General features: G+C 44.7%; 1 protein-coding gene across 4 annotated transcripts in view; it reads left to right on the forward strand.

The window, feature by feature from the left end:
- Positions 1–16,362, forward strand: part of ASAP1 (ArfGAP with SH3 domain, ankyrin repeat and PH domain 1) — a 405,687-nt gene that overhangs the window by 76,856 nt on the left and 312,469 nt on the right. For 3 of the 4 annotated variants that reach the window (XM_017965593.4, XM_008983260.5, XM_078353182.1), the window contains exon 3: positions 14,014–14,140. The exons of the other annotated variant lie outside the window; for it this stretch is intronic. In XM_017965593.4, coding sequence (XP_017821082.1) covers positions 14,014–14,140 — 127 coding nt within the window. The remainder of the gene's footprint in view (positions 1–14,013; positions 14,141–16,362) is intronic. 4 annotated transcript variants of the gene reach the window in all.

Consider the following 16,362-nt stretch of genomic DNA (forward strand, 5'->3'; position numbering starts at 1 on the left):
GTTATGCCACATCAGCAGAGTACCATTTGTACAGAGAGCGCAATGTAGTGGAAGAGCCTTGAACTTTGAAATTAGATAGGCTTCTCTTTGAATCTTAACTCCAACACTTAATCATTTCAGCACCCTGAGTCTAGCACTTAACTTCTCTGAGTCTCAATTTCCTATCTATGAAACATGAGGAGAGTAATAGCTACTTTGTAGGGTTGCTGTCAGGGTTTAATGAAATCATTTATATAAATGGCCTTGTATACAGTAGATACTAAATCATAGCCATTATAGTTGTTATATCTATCTATCTATCTATCTATCTATCTATCTATCTATTTATTTATTTTGAGATGGAGTTTTGCTCTTGTTACCCAGGCTGGAGTGCAATGGCGCCATCTCGGCTTACCGCAACCTCCGCCTCCTGGGTTCAGGCAATTCTCCTGCCTCAGCCTCCTGAGTAACTGGGATTACAGGCACGCGCCACCATGCCCAGCTAATTTTTTGTATTTTTAGTAGAGATGAGGTTTCACCATGTTGACCAGGATGGTCTCAATCTGTTGACCTCGTGATCCACCCACCTCGGCCTCCCAAAGTGCTGGGATTACAGGCGTGAGCCACTGTGCCCGGCCTATAGTTGTTATTAACAGGGAAAGTGTGCCTTCTATCTTTACCACCATGGTGGTTATTTTTAAAATTGAGATAATTCCTATGAAATTTGCCCCTTTAAGATATACATTCAGCACTTTGGGAAGCTGAGGCGGACGGATCACGAGGTCAGGAGTTCAAGAGCAGCCTGACCAATATAGTGAAACCCTGTCTCTACTAAAATACAAAACTTAGCCGGGCATGGTGTCATGCACCTGTAGTCCCAGCTACTTGGGAGGCTGATGCAGAAGAATCACTTGAACCTGAGAAGTGGAGGTTGCAGTGAGTTCAGATTGCACCACTGTACTCCAGCCTGGATGACAGAGCGAGACTCCATCTCAAACAAACAAATGACGAAAGATACACAATTCAGTGGTTTTTAGTGTATTTACAAAGTGATAGAACTGTCACCATGGTCTAATTCCAGAACATTTTTGTCACTCCCCATAAGAAACCCTGTTCCCGCTGGTAGCCATTGCACATTATTACTTCTCCCCAGCTCTTAGAACCACTAATCTGCTTTCTGTCTCTATAGATTTGCCTATTCAGGACCTTTAATATAAAAGGGATCATACAGTGCGTGGTATTGTGTATCTGGCTTTTGACTTAGCATAATGTTTCCAAGTTTCATCTGTGTTGTAGCATGTGCCAGTACTTTATTCCTTTTTATGGCTCAATAATATTCCATTGCATGGCGATACCACATTTTGTTTATCCATTTGTTTGTTCATGAATGTTTGAGCTGTTTCCAATTTTCGACTTTATGAATGATGCTGCTAGGAACATTGGTGGGCAAGGTTTTATGTGGACATATGTTTTAATTTCTCTTGTGTATATACCCAGGAGTATGTCTTAGTCAGTTCGGGCTGGTATAACAAATTACCATAGACTGGATGGCTTACAAACAACAAATATATTTCTCTCAGTTCTGAAAGTTAGAAGACTAAGATCAGGGTACCAGCACGACTGGGTTCTGGTGAGGCCCTCTTCCCTGTTGCAGCCTGCTGACCTCTCATTGTGTCCTCATATGGCTGAAAAATAGCTAGAGCTCTCTCTCTCTCTCTTTTTTTTTTTTTTTTTTTTTTTTTGGTTTTTGAGATGGGATCTCACTCTATCACCCAGGCTGGAGTGCAATGGTATGGTCTTGGCTCACTGCAACATCTGCCTCCTGGGTTCAAGCGATTCTCCTGCCTCAGCCTCCCAAGTAGCTAGGATTACAGGCGTGTACCATCATGCCCAGCTAATTTTTTGTATTTTGAGTAGAGATGGGTTTCGCCATGATGACCAGGCTGGTCTTGAACTCCTGACCTCAGGTGATCCTCCCTCCCCCTGCCTCAGCCTCCCAAAGTGTTGAGATGACAGGCATGAGCCACTGCACCCCGCCTGGGGACTCTTTCATTCATGAGGGCTCCACCCTCATGACTTAATTACCTCTCAAAAGCTTCATGTCCTTCGTAATACCATCACATTGGGTTAGGATTTTAACGTATGAATTTAGGTGAGACACACCATTTAGTCCATAATAGTATACAATTCCTAGGTCAGATGATAACACTAGGTTTAACCTTTGAGGAGTTGCCAAATTGTCTTTCAAAGCCACTGCACCATTTTACATTTCTACCAGCAATGTGTGGCGGGTTTCAGTTTTCTTTACATCCTTGACAATACTTGTCACTTTCCATCTTTTTTATTATAACCATCCTAAGTGGGTGCAAAGTGGCATTTTACTGTGTTTTTGATTTGCATTTTCCTAATGATTGGTGATGTTGAGCATCTTTTCATGTGCTTATTATCCATTTGTATATCTTTGGAAAAATGTTTATTCAACCCCTTTGCTCACTTTTAAATTAGTTGTTTGCCTTTTTATTGTTGGGTTGCAAATGTTTAAATATTTTGATACTAGACCTTCATCAAATAAAGTTGAGAATTCCTAATCTGAAAATCCAAAATCTGGAATTCTCCCAAATCCAAAACTGTGAATGCCAACATGAGATACTGACACTTTTGCTTTCTAATATTTCATTGTATACAGACATTGTTTCTTGCACAAAACCATTAAGAATATAGTATAAGATTAACTTCAGGCTCTGTGTATAAAGTTTATATGAAACATAAGTGAATTTCATGTTTAGTCTTGATTTCTATCCCCAATATGTCTCATTATATATGTGCAAATATTCCAGAAAAAATTTTTTAAAAACTGAAATGCTCTGGTTCCAAGCATTTCAGATAAGGAATACTCAACCTGTATATGATTTGAAAATATTTTCTCCAATTTCTTATGTGTATTATCTAATTGAATCTTTGTAGCAATCCTTTGAGGGTAGATATCATTATCCCCGTTTTACAGATGAGGAAGCTGAGGCTCTAAGGCAGTGAACAGCTTGCCTAAGATAACATATCTAGTAACTGTGAATATGGTACTGGAACCCAGGAAAAGATTAGCCAGGGCTTTTTTAGTTTTAGTGGTAGAAACCCAACTCAGACTAGCTTACCCTAAAAAAGAAGTACAGCTGCTCACATAACTGGGAAGTCCAAGGGTTGGATGAGCATTAGGCGTGGTATAGATTTTTGTGGATCCAGTAGTTCAAACGATGTCACCAGGACTCTCCCCCCATCTCCTGCCATCTTTTGGTTATAATGATTCTTAGGCCGGCTCTCTCACATATGGGAAAGATGGTCACCAGTAGCTGAAGGCCTACTAAGTCTTTTGAACTAGACCTTAGAGAAAAGAGGCATATTTGTCTGTACCTAGCATCTGTAACAGTCCTTCATAAAGGATTCTGGTTGGCCATGCCTGAGTTAAATGCCTGTTACAGTACCCATCAGTGCTGTTTTCAGGAGTCTGGAATACTCTGATTGGATAGCCTGGGTCCAGCCCGTTAGTTGGGAAGGTAGATACATGACTGACAGTCTAGAAAATTACTTGGAGTCAGGGAGGAGTAGTTCCTACAAGAAGGGGATGTAGGGCAGACAGACAGTGTAGTCGGTGTGCTAAAGATCTTTCTAAACTGCTGATAATTTCAAGATATTAAAATTAGTTGGGAGTAAATGAAAGTTAATTCTTAAACCCAAACATAGGGAGAAAAGTCAGTTTATTCACACAAAGCCCCCCAAAATATTGAAAATAATATTCAGGGCCAATCAATAGTAAGTTCTCTGCTGTTCATGTAAATATAGCAGTTTTATAAATTAGTTTTTATAATGCTTCTCAACGTCTAAGGCCAGAGCAAAAAAACTAATTTTTTAAAAACAAAAAACCAGAAAATAGGGAACAGAAGCTGGATGCTCTGTCAGAAGGTTTGCTAGCAATTGTAGTGACTTTTTTTGCTAAATTTGAGCCCGTAGTGTGATTTGGAATGTTCACATTGAAAAAGGATGTTAACTGAATAGCATATGTTAAGAAGAAGACTGCAGCGGGTGGGCAATTTTCCTTTTTCAAATGGAGCAATGCCCTACATTTGACATGGCTATGGAAAAATCCTGTTATGATACAACTCATTGTTATGTGCGTTCAAATACATTGCAGGTGAAATTATATTTTTGAAAAGCAACAAGAGAATACTGTGACAGATTAATGTAATATAGGGTATCCTTAATGGGGGCCCCAACCCAGACAGAAGACCTCTAGACAGTTGGCTTTTTGAAGCAGAGCCGGAAACCTCTTGGTGTTTGGGGTTGGTAGTCACACCGATGTCAAAAAAACACTTACCGAGTTGCATGCTATTGCCAAGGGACCTCTGAGAGCCTGTGCCCCAGGCTGCTCATTTTACCCACAAGGAAAATGAGGCCGAGGGAGGTGAAATTATTTGGCCGAGGAAAAGGAGCTGACCTCCCTGGCATGCCATGTCACAAACATCTTGGTGTTAAAGTCACGAATAGCTACCATTTATCAAATTTTTCTTTTGGAGTAGTATTTCAGAGGCCCAGCAGCTTTGAAAAGTGCTCATAAAAATAGATCTAACTGGGCTGTGGACAAATCAGAGAGAGTTACATCAAATTACTTTTATTTGGACTTTACATTCATTGGTCACATTTTTAAAACACACCTTTATTTTGTTTGAATTATTTGAACATTCCATCACTTGTGTTGAAAACCAGTATCTTTGCCCACATATAATGTAGCTCCTTGATGACGGAAGTTGTCTCTTATGTTTTAAAATATATTTTTGGCTCCTAAAGAATCTAGCAGAGTACCTGTTTAGAATGCACATAGTGATATTAGTAGCTAATGTTTATTGATCACTTACTATATACCAGGCACTGTGCTAAGCATCTTGCATGGATTATCTCATTTCAATCTTACAACAACTTTAAGAGAGAGGTCTTATCATCATCTTCCTTTTAATGATAAAGCAATTGAAATTAAATAATTTGCCAAGGTAACAAATCCTATTGAATGGCAGAGCTGAGATTGAACCCCAGGTAATCTGAATCCAGATCGCACACTCTTAGCCACTAGAAAGGTTATAAAGCTGCTTAATAACCGTTTGTGCATTAGAACTGAATTGACTGGTTCACTCCTAATTCCTCTGTACCTGGTGGAGAATGTGCTTAGAGACTCAGGAGGCAAAGATCTCAGCTCTGAAAATGGCCAAGGGAGAAGGAACTATGTCACAATAGTCAACTGGACTTGAGAGGAGGAGAAATTTGACCTACACTCTACATGTGCTGGGAAGCTTCCCTGAGTAAAAGGCGGGTTGCTTAGAAAAATATCACAACTAGATGAGTACCGTGGGGCACAGTCTTCTTGCCCCAAATTAGGGATGTCAGTTAAGTGATTTGTCCCAAACTTTATACTGTTGTAATTTTTAAATCATAGACAGTTGTGCATAGGCATCCCTTGATACTGTGATGCCAAGACAACAAAATCTGCTGTAGATGGGAGTTTCTCAAGGTCTTTAATCCCATCCTTGAAGTGTAACTGGGAAAGGTGAGATGGGAAGCCCTTGGGAACCAGGATACCTGGCATTTGGTCCAGTTCCCACAAATCTGTCAGGGAACACTGAGCAAGTCGCCTAACTGCTTGGGTATTAGTTTTCTCATCTGAAAAATGAAAAGTTTAGAAAGCACATGATCCTTAAAATTCTCTCTGGCTCTTATTGCTTATAATGATATAAGATAATGAAAGCGACTCGAAGAACCAGGATGGCTTCCGTAGATCTTGCTCTTTTCTGGATCTCTCCAGTTCTCCTCTCTCAATTCCTCTCATATCCCTCCCCCTACAAATGTTTGCTCATTCATTCATTCATTCTTCCTTCCATCTATTCAGTAAGTATCTCTTAAACACTTGGGGGCTTTGGAGCTATAATAACAGATAGAAACCCTCCCTGGTCTTAGGTGGCTCACAGTCTAGTTGGAGAAATACAAATATTTGGAAAATGGTACCATTGAAAAGGGCCAAAAAAGAGGCACGTTCTCATTCTTGACATAGCACAGAAGTTGGGCATCATTAAAGGTGATCAACTCAACTTAAAACAAATTCATCAAAGAAAAAGAGAAACCTGGATGTTTTGTTACGTTTTTCTCATTTTTCAGGTGTATGTTACGTTTTCAGAAATAAGTAAGATTTTAAATCCCTCGTTCCTATAGATTGAAGTGTTTAGGAATCCCATAAAGCACTGTGATTTTTCTTCACTGGAGGTTGTTTTACTTGGATTAGAAATGATGTAGGTCATAAAAGGGAGCCAGTTCAATTCAAAACACATTTATGGGGGGCCCCCAAGGGACTCCAACTAGGCAGTGCCTTCCTAGAGAAGAAAAAGCCTACATGGTTTGGATTCAGAATGACTGAATAGCATTTCTCCACTTATTAACTGTTGAGCTTGAGCAGACTGTGCATATCTCTGAGTTCTCTTGTAGAAAACACACTACCCCAGTAAGTTACTAGGAAGATTTTAGGAGATGGTGCTTGTAAAAGGCCAAGCCCAGGGCTCCAGGAATCTTCTGTCCTTGCTTTAATTTCTGGGGGATGTTGCTGATATAGGCATGGATAGGATTTAGTCCCTGAATGCTGTCAGGGATTGATAGTCTGGGACTCTGTAGTGTAGGATACTCAGTTGGAAGATATGATTTTTGGGGGTTTTTTTGGAAAAAATTTAAAAGATTTTTTTTTTAATTATGGCAAAATTTACATAACATAAAATTTACTATAGTAACCATTTTTTTTTCAATTTTTAAAATTGCATTTTAGGTTTTGGGGTACATGTGAAGAACATGCAAGATAGTTGCATGGGTACACACATGGCAGTGTGGTGTGCTGCCTTCCTCCCCGTCACCTATATCTGGCATTTCTCCCCATGCTATCTCTCCCCAGCTCCCCACCCCTCACTGTCCCTCCCCTATTTCCCCCCTACAGACACCAGTGTGTTTTTTATTTTATTTATTTATTTTTTTGTGACTGGATTGCTGTTGTCCAGGCTGGAGTGCTTAGGTGTAGTGAAGCACTCATAGCTCACTGCAGCCTCGAACTCCTGAGCTCAAGAAAGAGATGAGTCAGAGCCAAGCCCTTCTGCTAACAGAGCTATTTGTTGCTGAGGAAGTTCTCAGTTTCTCCCTCTGAATGATGCCAATATCCTCCAGCTGCTTAAGGCAGAGTGAGAGAAGCTGACTGCAAATACCCACATGAAGATTAATCCTACCTGGAGGAATGGGACAAGGCGAGTGCTCTCTAGATTGATCAAGCTTGCATTTGAATTGGGCTTGTAATGAGTTCCCCAGAAGGAAAAAACATACACATATACTCCAACAGAAAAAGTATCCTGGGACTGTGGACCTATCCACTGTCTTTGATAAGCCAACAGAGTACGGTGGCTGATCACATATGCTATGAAATCAGATTACTTGGGTCCTCCTCCCCTACTTGACAGGTCTCCTCTAAGCTTCACGTTTCCCCTGCATATAACATCGGGACTAATATAGCACCTGCTCTATATTGTTGCTGCAAGTATTAAGTGAGGTTGCGCCTGCAGACTCAGGATAATAAGGGCCCATAATAATAAGCACAGTATTCTTTCATAGGACTACACAGAAACACATCCCTGAGTTCATTCAGTTGATATTTATACTACATGTCTTCTGGATTCCCACCATTCTGCCTCTTTTCTTCCTACTTCCATCAGAGGAACAGGGAGGTAGAACAGAGTAGTTTTTTGTCTCCAAACAAACCATGTTCCCCTCTTAACTGAGAAAACTCTAGTGGTTTTGCTTGGAGTATTTAAATTGAATTAAGTACATTTGGGACTAGAATACACCTTTTTTTATTATATGAAATTGCATGAGTGCACTTGGGAAGCACTCATAGAAAGAACATGAAAGAAGCAGTCTTTAGTTTATGTAGACTATGGCAATGTGAGCCTAACAGCGTAAAACAGGGAATCAGGTACAGCCCTCCCTCCTCCTGCTCCTTCAGTGCTTTCCTTTCCTCCACCACTTCATTAAGATGGGAGAAAATGAATCCGTAAGTTGTCAAGTGAAATAAGGATACTTTCTTTGGTTGCCTGGGCTGGGAAAATACTGTATCTAACAAAGGAGCACTATACCCAGCACAGTAAAGAGACCAATTTTGCAGGCAGCAGAAAAAGCATTGGATTTAGAGTCTGCCAGGCTCAGGGACATTAACTTGCAGTGAGATTTTATTGTGTCTCGGTTTCCATTATTATAATACTTGTATCTCAGGACTGTTATATGAATGAATTCAGACATTACATATCTAACAAGCAATGCAGTACCTGCCTCCGGATGGAAGCTGAGAAAGTAGCATTCTATACCTCAGCAGCCTTAGGTTTCTCTGGTAAATTTGGGATCAGTATGCTTAATTCATAAAGTTGTCATGAGGCTTAAAGAAGGGCACATGTGTTCTAAATTCTGTACTTAGCAGGTCATGGTGAATATTCTGTTTTTGCAAGAATATCATAATTTATTTTTTATTAAAAAAAATTGAGGCCGGGCGCGGTGGCTCAAGCCTGTAATCCCAGCACTTTAGGAGGCCGAGGCGGGTGGATCACGAGGTCAAGAGATCGAGACCATCCTGGTCAACATGGTGAAACCCCGTCTCTACTGAAAATACAAAATATTAGCTGGACATGGTGGCATGTGCCTGTAGTCCCAGCTACTCAGGAGGCTGAGGCAGGAGAATTGCCTGAACCCAGGAGGTGGAGGTTGCGGTGAGCCGAGATCCCGCCATTGCACTCCAGCCTGGGTAACAAGAGCGAAACTCCATCTCAAAAAAAAAAAAAAAAATTGAGATCCAGTCTTGCCATGTTGCCCAGATTGCTCTCAAACTCCTGGGCTCCAGCAGTCCTCCCACCTCAGCCTCCCAAGTAATTGGGATGACAGGTGTGTGCCACTGTACCTGGCAAGAATGTCGTAACTTATATTTCCTGATAAGGTTTTCAAAGTTCCTATAATAATATTGGAAAAATAATTCTCTACTTAGGATGTCTGAGACCCTGCTATGCCTTAGCTCATTGAATTCTCAAAACACTGAGATGGGGCTGTCATTGCCCCGTTTTATAGACATGAAAGCTGAGACCTAGAGAAGAGAAATGCTTTAACAAGGTCTAGTAGCTACTTCATGGCAGAGGCCAGAGCCTGTTTTTTTTAATGTGAGAATCAGCCCATAAAAATAAGTGCCCTGTACCATCATCCTTTAGAAGTTGTTTTGCTCAGATTATCCTTCTTTACAGGGATTGTGTTGGATGAAAATAGGCTTTTATTTTATTTTAGTGAGTTAGTCTTAACTTACCTCTGATCTTGATTGGCATTCTTCCAGTTTGACTCTAGATACTATCTATTTACTTCCATCCAAGCCATCACAAATGGATCTGTTCTAACAAGGGATACCTTGAGAATAAGCAAGATCTCTGAAGACTGTTTATTCCCAAATCTGAGATTCTAGACTTTGGGAAATACTGTGCAACCTTCCTCTCGCCTTCTTCTTTCCTCCTCCTAGTGACTAATTTAGAGATATCTGAGTCGCGGAATGAAAGCAGATGTATTTATAGTCATCTTTCACACAAAAAGGGAGTTCAAAGGGAATTCACATTGGCTCATTATTCACTATGCCTCAGCCTGTTTTTCCATATCTTCTCATTTCATTTCACATAATAACCTGAAACATAGTTTAGAAAACGAGGCTAATCGACAAAGTAGAGATTTAAGCTCAAGTCCATGTAATAAAAAATGTGTTCCCTTCCCACTCTAGCCATTGTCGCTGTTCCATGAGGGCATCGGGGCCTGTGATGAATGCTGTCGCTAGCTAACACTGCAGATCAGAGCACCAAGAGCTCCTCATGGCTTCCTGGACCCAGATAGCACCCCTGACTCCCCACCCACACCTCCCACCTCTGGTGTCTGGTCAGTCATCTTGCAAATGCACCTCCTTGGTTATAAGACAGATGGACAAGAGTGAGGTCTGCAACTGGAAATGTAACTGAAAGCTGATTCCCTGATGGCAAGTGGGTCAGTAGCGCCATTGCTGTTCAGAAGAATAGGCCACCACTGTTCCTGCTGCCTTTTTTTCAGGGAGACAAAGTGCATTCTGCCATAATCACAGTGTTACCTCAGTCAGCAGTGCTCAGAGTGAGAGGCAGGCATGAGGAGGACAAGCGGGCTCAACAGTCTTATTATAATGATGACAACAAAGATGATGGTCGCTTTATATAAAGCCAGGTGCACACAAGTATAAGTATGTGTGTACGCACATTTTCCTGGCTTTGGAGAGGATGTGTATATTTTGGGGCAGCTCCACGCAAAGAAATCCAGCGTTTAAGTTTTGAATACGTCAGTCTCTATTTGCTTTCAGATATCCAGGAATGGTTTTCAGAGTATTTGAGAAAATGAGAGGTGCAGATGTTGTTTTCACTGAGGCATAGTTTCAAATTTAAAGAGGATTATGGCCCATGAACTCCAGAAATGGTGGGTAGAGGTGTGAACCTTTGAAATTCTAATTGCAGACCAGTCTGAGGAGGTATATACTTACCAGAGCACAATATCTTATTGTGACATTATTCCTTTCTTGGTCGAAGGAGACGGGGGGAGGAGCAGATACATAACATAATCTTCAGATTAAACTGAAACAGCAATTGATGGCAGCAGTTTGGAGTCTCCGGTGAATTCAGTCAAGAAAGAAATCCCCAGCTGTCTACCACTGCAGTTAGCTTAGCTTATTGTAATAATCTTTCCTTTCTGCATCTGCAGAGCTGAGTGTATACACAAATCAGCTCCTGCTGGGAGGAATCTGTGGTCCTTTTGACACACCCACCCCTTTATTTTACAAAGGATAGCACTAAGGCCCAAGATGACAGCATCAGTTACTAGGAGAGAAAACTCTGGAAGGGCCTCTTGGAATTGAGGCAATTAAACACTGACTTTTGGCTTTCAATGACAGCTTATGTTTATTGAGTCTTTACTATAATGCCAGATAAAGAAGCTGGAAGGAACTGCCAGCCCAGTGGAGGTGACAGGTGCAAGACGACTATTTGGAATAGATGGAATAAATGCAAGAATTCAAGTCTGAATTTGTTTCCAGCCTAGAGGAAGGAAGTGCTTCTTGGAGTGAAGTCTAAGTACTGTGTGTTTTCAGTGCTCTGTGGGTAGCTGGGTCTCAGAGAGTTTAATTAGCTCAATTAGTATGGGCCATACTTGTTCCAAGTCACAGAATTTTCCAGATTTTCCAGATGCAGGGTAACTTGGTTAGTATGTGGGGAAAAGATGGTAGGATTTTCTCCTGGGTGGCTCATACTTCAAAAGACCATGTTCTGTCAACTATGACACATGAGCAAGTGACATCCAGGTATGGATCTTCACTTGCCTGCTATAACCATCTGGTTGTCTCCCTAGAACTTCAAATTTGGTATGTCCCAAACCAAGCTCTTTTTTTTTTTAAGTGGAGTCTTGCTTCTTTGCCTAGGCTGGAGTGCAATGGAGCCATCTCGGCTCACTGCAACCTCTGCCTCCCAGGTTCAAGTAATTCTCTTGCCTCAGCCTCCCAAGTCGCTGGGATTACAGGCACATGCCAGCACCCCGGCTAATTTTTGTATTTTTAGTAGAGATGGGGTTTCACCATGTTGGCCAGGCTGGTTTTGATCTCCTGACCTCAAGTGATCTGCCTACTTTGGCCTCCTAAAGTGCTGGGATTACAGGTGTGAGCCACCGTGCCTGGCCCCAAACCAAGCTTTTAAAGTGCTAAAGAGGACAGAGTGGGTGCCCATTTATTTATTTACTAATTTTTTAAAGAATGCCTTTTCAAGTTGATTTCTCAATTCCCTTTGTCAGGGAAGAATATTTATGTACATTCCCCTTACAAAATTCTCCCTTTAGTTAGCTGGAACACTTGCTTACCTGAAGCATCGCCTCTTAAAGGACATTGAGGAGCATATCACTAGAGGCACAGTGCAGGTTCAGCACAACCAATAGTGGGAGGTGAATATCTCACACGTTTCTAATGGCTTCCCTATACACAAAGTACTTTCTCATCCATCACCAATGAACTCAACAGAACAGCCAGGTCCTGGGGTTGGTGTCCTTATCTTTTGCTTTCATGTGAGGCAACTGAGGGCCCAAGATGCCATAGACAACAGGATATCTGGGTGACACTCCTGTCATTCTTTTCTCAAGATTCTTTATACTATAGTGACTCCTTCACTTTCTTTATATTTACTCCACTTTATATATTTGTGAATTGTCTATTTCCATCATAGAAGGTAAGCTTCTTGAGAGCAGGGGCCGTGGCATTACTCAGTCTCCAGGACATACAATTGGTGCTTAGTAAATATTTGAGAATTAATGAGATGATGTATTTTGACAGCCACTCTGCTACTTCTCTGTACCAGGCCAAAGGCTTAGACAAGATCCCTGCTTTGGGGCACTCCTTTGTAGTCAGGGGTAAGAACCAGAGAACGGATTTGAGGCTTAACAGTGCAAGATGGCAGGAGCCCAATTCTGGGGGTGAGGGGTAGGCCATGGTGGGTGTATGTTGGGGAGAAGGGGCTCAGCGTTCCACGCTAAGGCTATCAAAGGCTCTCCTGACTTTACAGGTACCAATCCTGTGGCCCCAAAGGCGTAGCTTTTCCTTCTTTTCTTTTAAATCAATTTCATTCGCAGTGAATGGTGAGAAATTAAATGGATTCTTCGGACTAAGTAGGTTGAGCTAGTTTCAAAATTAGCCAATTTCCAAGGCAGAAGAGTGAGGTATCTGTTGGTACTTTTTCCACCGATATTTGGCATCCGCACAGCGTCGAACACCATTTGCAGCTCGGAAATACCTGTTACATTCCCTGACCCTCGGTGTTCCTGTGGGTTAAAAAAAAAAAAGTGCAAATGAAAGATTAGAAAATTATTATTTTTTTAAACCCCAAACGCTTCATTCGTCTTCACGCTGCATTGTAGCGACCTAAAGCAACTGCACAAAACCAGCCTTTCAGAGGCGAGCCGTACCCTGCAGAGGGAAGGGGCTGGCGGGCGGCCTAGGAGGGCGGGAGCTGGGCGAGCGGGCAGCTACCAGCCCCGGCCCCGGGAGGCCGCCCCTGCTCCCCGCGCCTCCTTTGCAGGGTCGGCGGCCCTAGCAGTAGGAGGCGGCATTCCCGGGGCCTCGCTTCCTGCTCCCACACGCGACTATAAAAGAACACGTTCAACTTTTTTGGGCCCCGTTCTTGCAAAACGCTCGCGTAACGAGCTCGCTGCAATAACCGCTCCGGGGGCGGTACAGGCACTCCGGCTTCCGGAGCCGCGCAGCCAGGGTCCGCAGCAGCTTCGGGAGCCAGGCCCCGGGGGCAGTGCGCTGACGGGGGCGGAGCAGGGGCCGGCCCGGGGGCGGGGCGCAGGCGGGGGGCGGAGCGGGGCGCGGCGCGCGTGCGCAGAACACTTCCTTGTTTGTCCCCGTGACTGCAGCGCGAGCGCCGCCCGCCCGCCTGCCGCGGGAGTCTGAGCTCCTTCAGTCGGGCTCGCGCCGCCGCCTGTCAGCGCGTCTGAGTAGGCAGCGCCGGCCGCCGGAGCCGCCCAGCCCGCGCACGCTCCAGCGAGCGGCCGGAGCCCAGACCCCTGCCGCGACCCCACGCGCAGCCGCGTCCCCTCCCCCGCCGCTGAGGAGCCGCTGCGGCCGGCATGAGCAGAGGGAGGCGGGTCCCAGAGAGCCCCCTGCCTCGCGCGCGGCTCGGAGTTTGAAGGGCCCCGCGCCGAGCGCCGCTGCCGCCGCCGCCTGCCTTCGCCCGCCTCCTTCCCTCCCTCCCGCCGCCGCCGGGGACGGGAACCGCGCGCCAGGCCGGGCGGTGGGTGGCGGGCTGCGCGCCGGGGTTCATGAGCCGCCGGGCGGCCCGCGGCCCCGGGAGCCTGCGCCGTGACTCACCCCCCGCCCCCGCTTGTGTCTCGTCCCCCCGGCAGGATGCCGGACCAGATCTCTGTCTCGGAGTTCATCGCCGAGACCACCGAAGACTACAACTCGCCCACCACGTCCAGCTTCACCACGCGGCTGCACAACTGCAGGAACACCGTCACACTGCTGGAGGAGGTAGGTCGGGCCGCTCACCGCCGCCGCTGCGCTGCGGGAGGGTCTCCTCTCGCAGCTGTGAGGAAGGGGACGTGGGGTCGGGGGCGTCACACCCCCTCCAGGAGTCGCTGGGTGAATAAGGGACTTCGGACGGGCCGCCCTGTCCCCATCCCCCCCGTCCTTTCCGGGGTCCTACGGGGGAAAGGCCTGGGGGTTGGAGGTGGGAGAGGACTGAGCTAGCTATGGGCACTCCGGGAAGCGCAGAAGAGGGAAGTCCTCTCCCTGGCAGGCACTGTTCAGCGCTTCCACATCTTCGTGACCCTCCTATAACCCTTGAGGTAGGTGGCTTCAGGCCACCGAGAGCACAGAGGCGAAGCAGCGCAGCCAAGGTCACCAGTAAGGGAGATGGGCAGTGAACGCACCTCTGAGCGGCCCGGCTGGGCCAGGCAGGCGTAGCTGCGAAGGCAAGAGCCGGTGGAAAAATCCCAAAGGAGCCAGAGAGAACTCAGGCTGGGACTGTCTCCACTCCAGCACTCCTCCCTGCTAGTCTCTGGTGCCTGAAGCCCAGATGGAAAGAGATCTGTGCACACAGGTTCCCACCCGGCTTCCCTAACCCAGAGAGTTTGGTAGGGCTTGGGGATGCTGCGCCAGCAGGACCTGCCCATGGGGACATCTGAGGCTGGGCAGGGACATCTGAGGCCGATGTAGCCGGCTTGAACTGACCAGAGAGGACGCAGGGAGGCCCAAGGCTATAGTCAGACAGCTCCACTTATCTGGACCCTTCAGGAAAGCGTTGCGGGCAGTGGTGGGGGGGGGGGGGGGAGGCGGGGGCACGGCCAAGGCCAAATGAATTTTCTTTAGAATTTTCAGTGAATTAATGATAGAGTGGCATGGGCAAGGAGCTCCTGCGAGCCAAGGAGCTGCAGAAGCCTCTGGGGTCAGGATAAAAATAGGATATTTGCCCTGGAACTCAGCATCATCAATAAGTGCCATAAAGCATCCCTCCCCTTCAAACAAGGAAAACATATTTCAACTGAAAAAGGCAACTTCGGGTGGAAGGTAGGAAGGGAGATGGTTTTCCCTGGGTAGGTTATGCTGTGGCTGGTTTGAGGTCTAGGGAGCTCTATCTGATGTAAGCCCCCCCTCCCCCAGGACGGCCCTCTGTAATATGGGGAAGCTTGGGCGTCTGTGGGCTGACTGCTCTTGAAATGAGCTTTGATACTCATGTTTCCACACAGGTAGAACTGGGATTCAAAAGTAGAGGGGTCCTGAATTTTAAGAGGGGAGAGACTTCTGTTAGTGCTGGGTCCTATCTTTCCTGCTTGGTGCTGTGACTGAATGTGTCATTCGGCATGCTTCCAGAGTTCTCTCTGGAGTCAGTATTGGGTGATGGGAGGGAGTTGTGAAGCCGATGGAGAAATAGCACCTAACTGGGTTTGTTTGAAAACTAGAGGTAAATGGATTTTTTCTTTTCGGCTTTATGAACTGCCAGTCTGTTACACTTGTCTGGCATTAAACAGAGTTGCTAGGCATTGAACCCCATCATGGGTCTGTCCTTCACTTAACTTTAATAAATTGAAACATGCTGATGAAGGAGGATTTTGCATCCCCTTTCTGTACTAATTGTATATACTTCTAAGGATGTGGCATTGATTAGACTGAGCAGTTATTTTCCTTCTAGATAAGTTCTTTAGTGCCTGCTAATAGAGCTGTCAGTTATTTTAACGTTCTCTTCCTGCACATTCAGATAGTGTTGCTGTGTTCTGTTTGTGAAGGGTGAGATAAAATTAAGTATTTGGTGATGCTGTTTGTAGGGGTGTGCGAACATATCTTGCAGCAATCCTGGAGGAGAGGGTTAATGTTAAATTACATCAGTTGCTGTTGATACTAGTTTAAGATTACTACATTTAAAAGCAATTAAAGCAATTTTTTTATTTTTAATGAGAAATACTGTTGTAGGATTAGGTAGAAAAATAGATTTAACTATAATGCAAGTGTGGTCACCTACGAACTTGGAATCAGGCTAGAAGCTACAGTACATTGATGATACCCATGTTCTCAAAAATGTAACAATAAATGTTTCATTCAGGATGGCACAATAATTTTATAATTCTTCCGAGCTTGAGTAAGGTGTTGGTCAGGAAAACATTGTCTCCAATCTGCATATTTTAATTCTTGAGGTTGGACTCTTTTACATAGATGTAAAAGGTACACTTTAGGTTATTTTACTGATGGATAGCTAC

This window comes from Callithrix jacchus, chromosome 16 (genome assembly GCF_049354715.1).
Source record: "Callithrix jacchus isolate 240 chromosome 16, calJac240_pri, whole genome shotgun sequence".
In the NCBI taxonomy this organism is placed as follows: domain Eukaryota; kingdom Metazoa; phylum Chordata; class Mammalia; order Primates; family Cebidae; genus Callithrix; species Callithrix jacchus.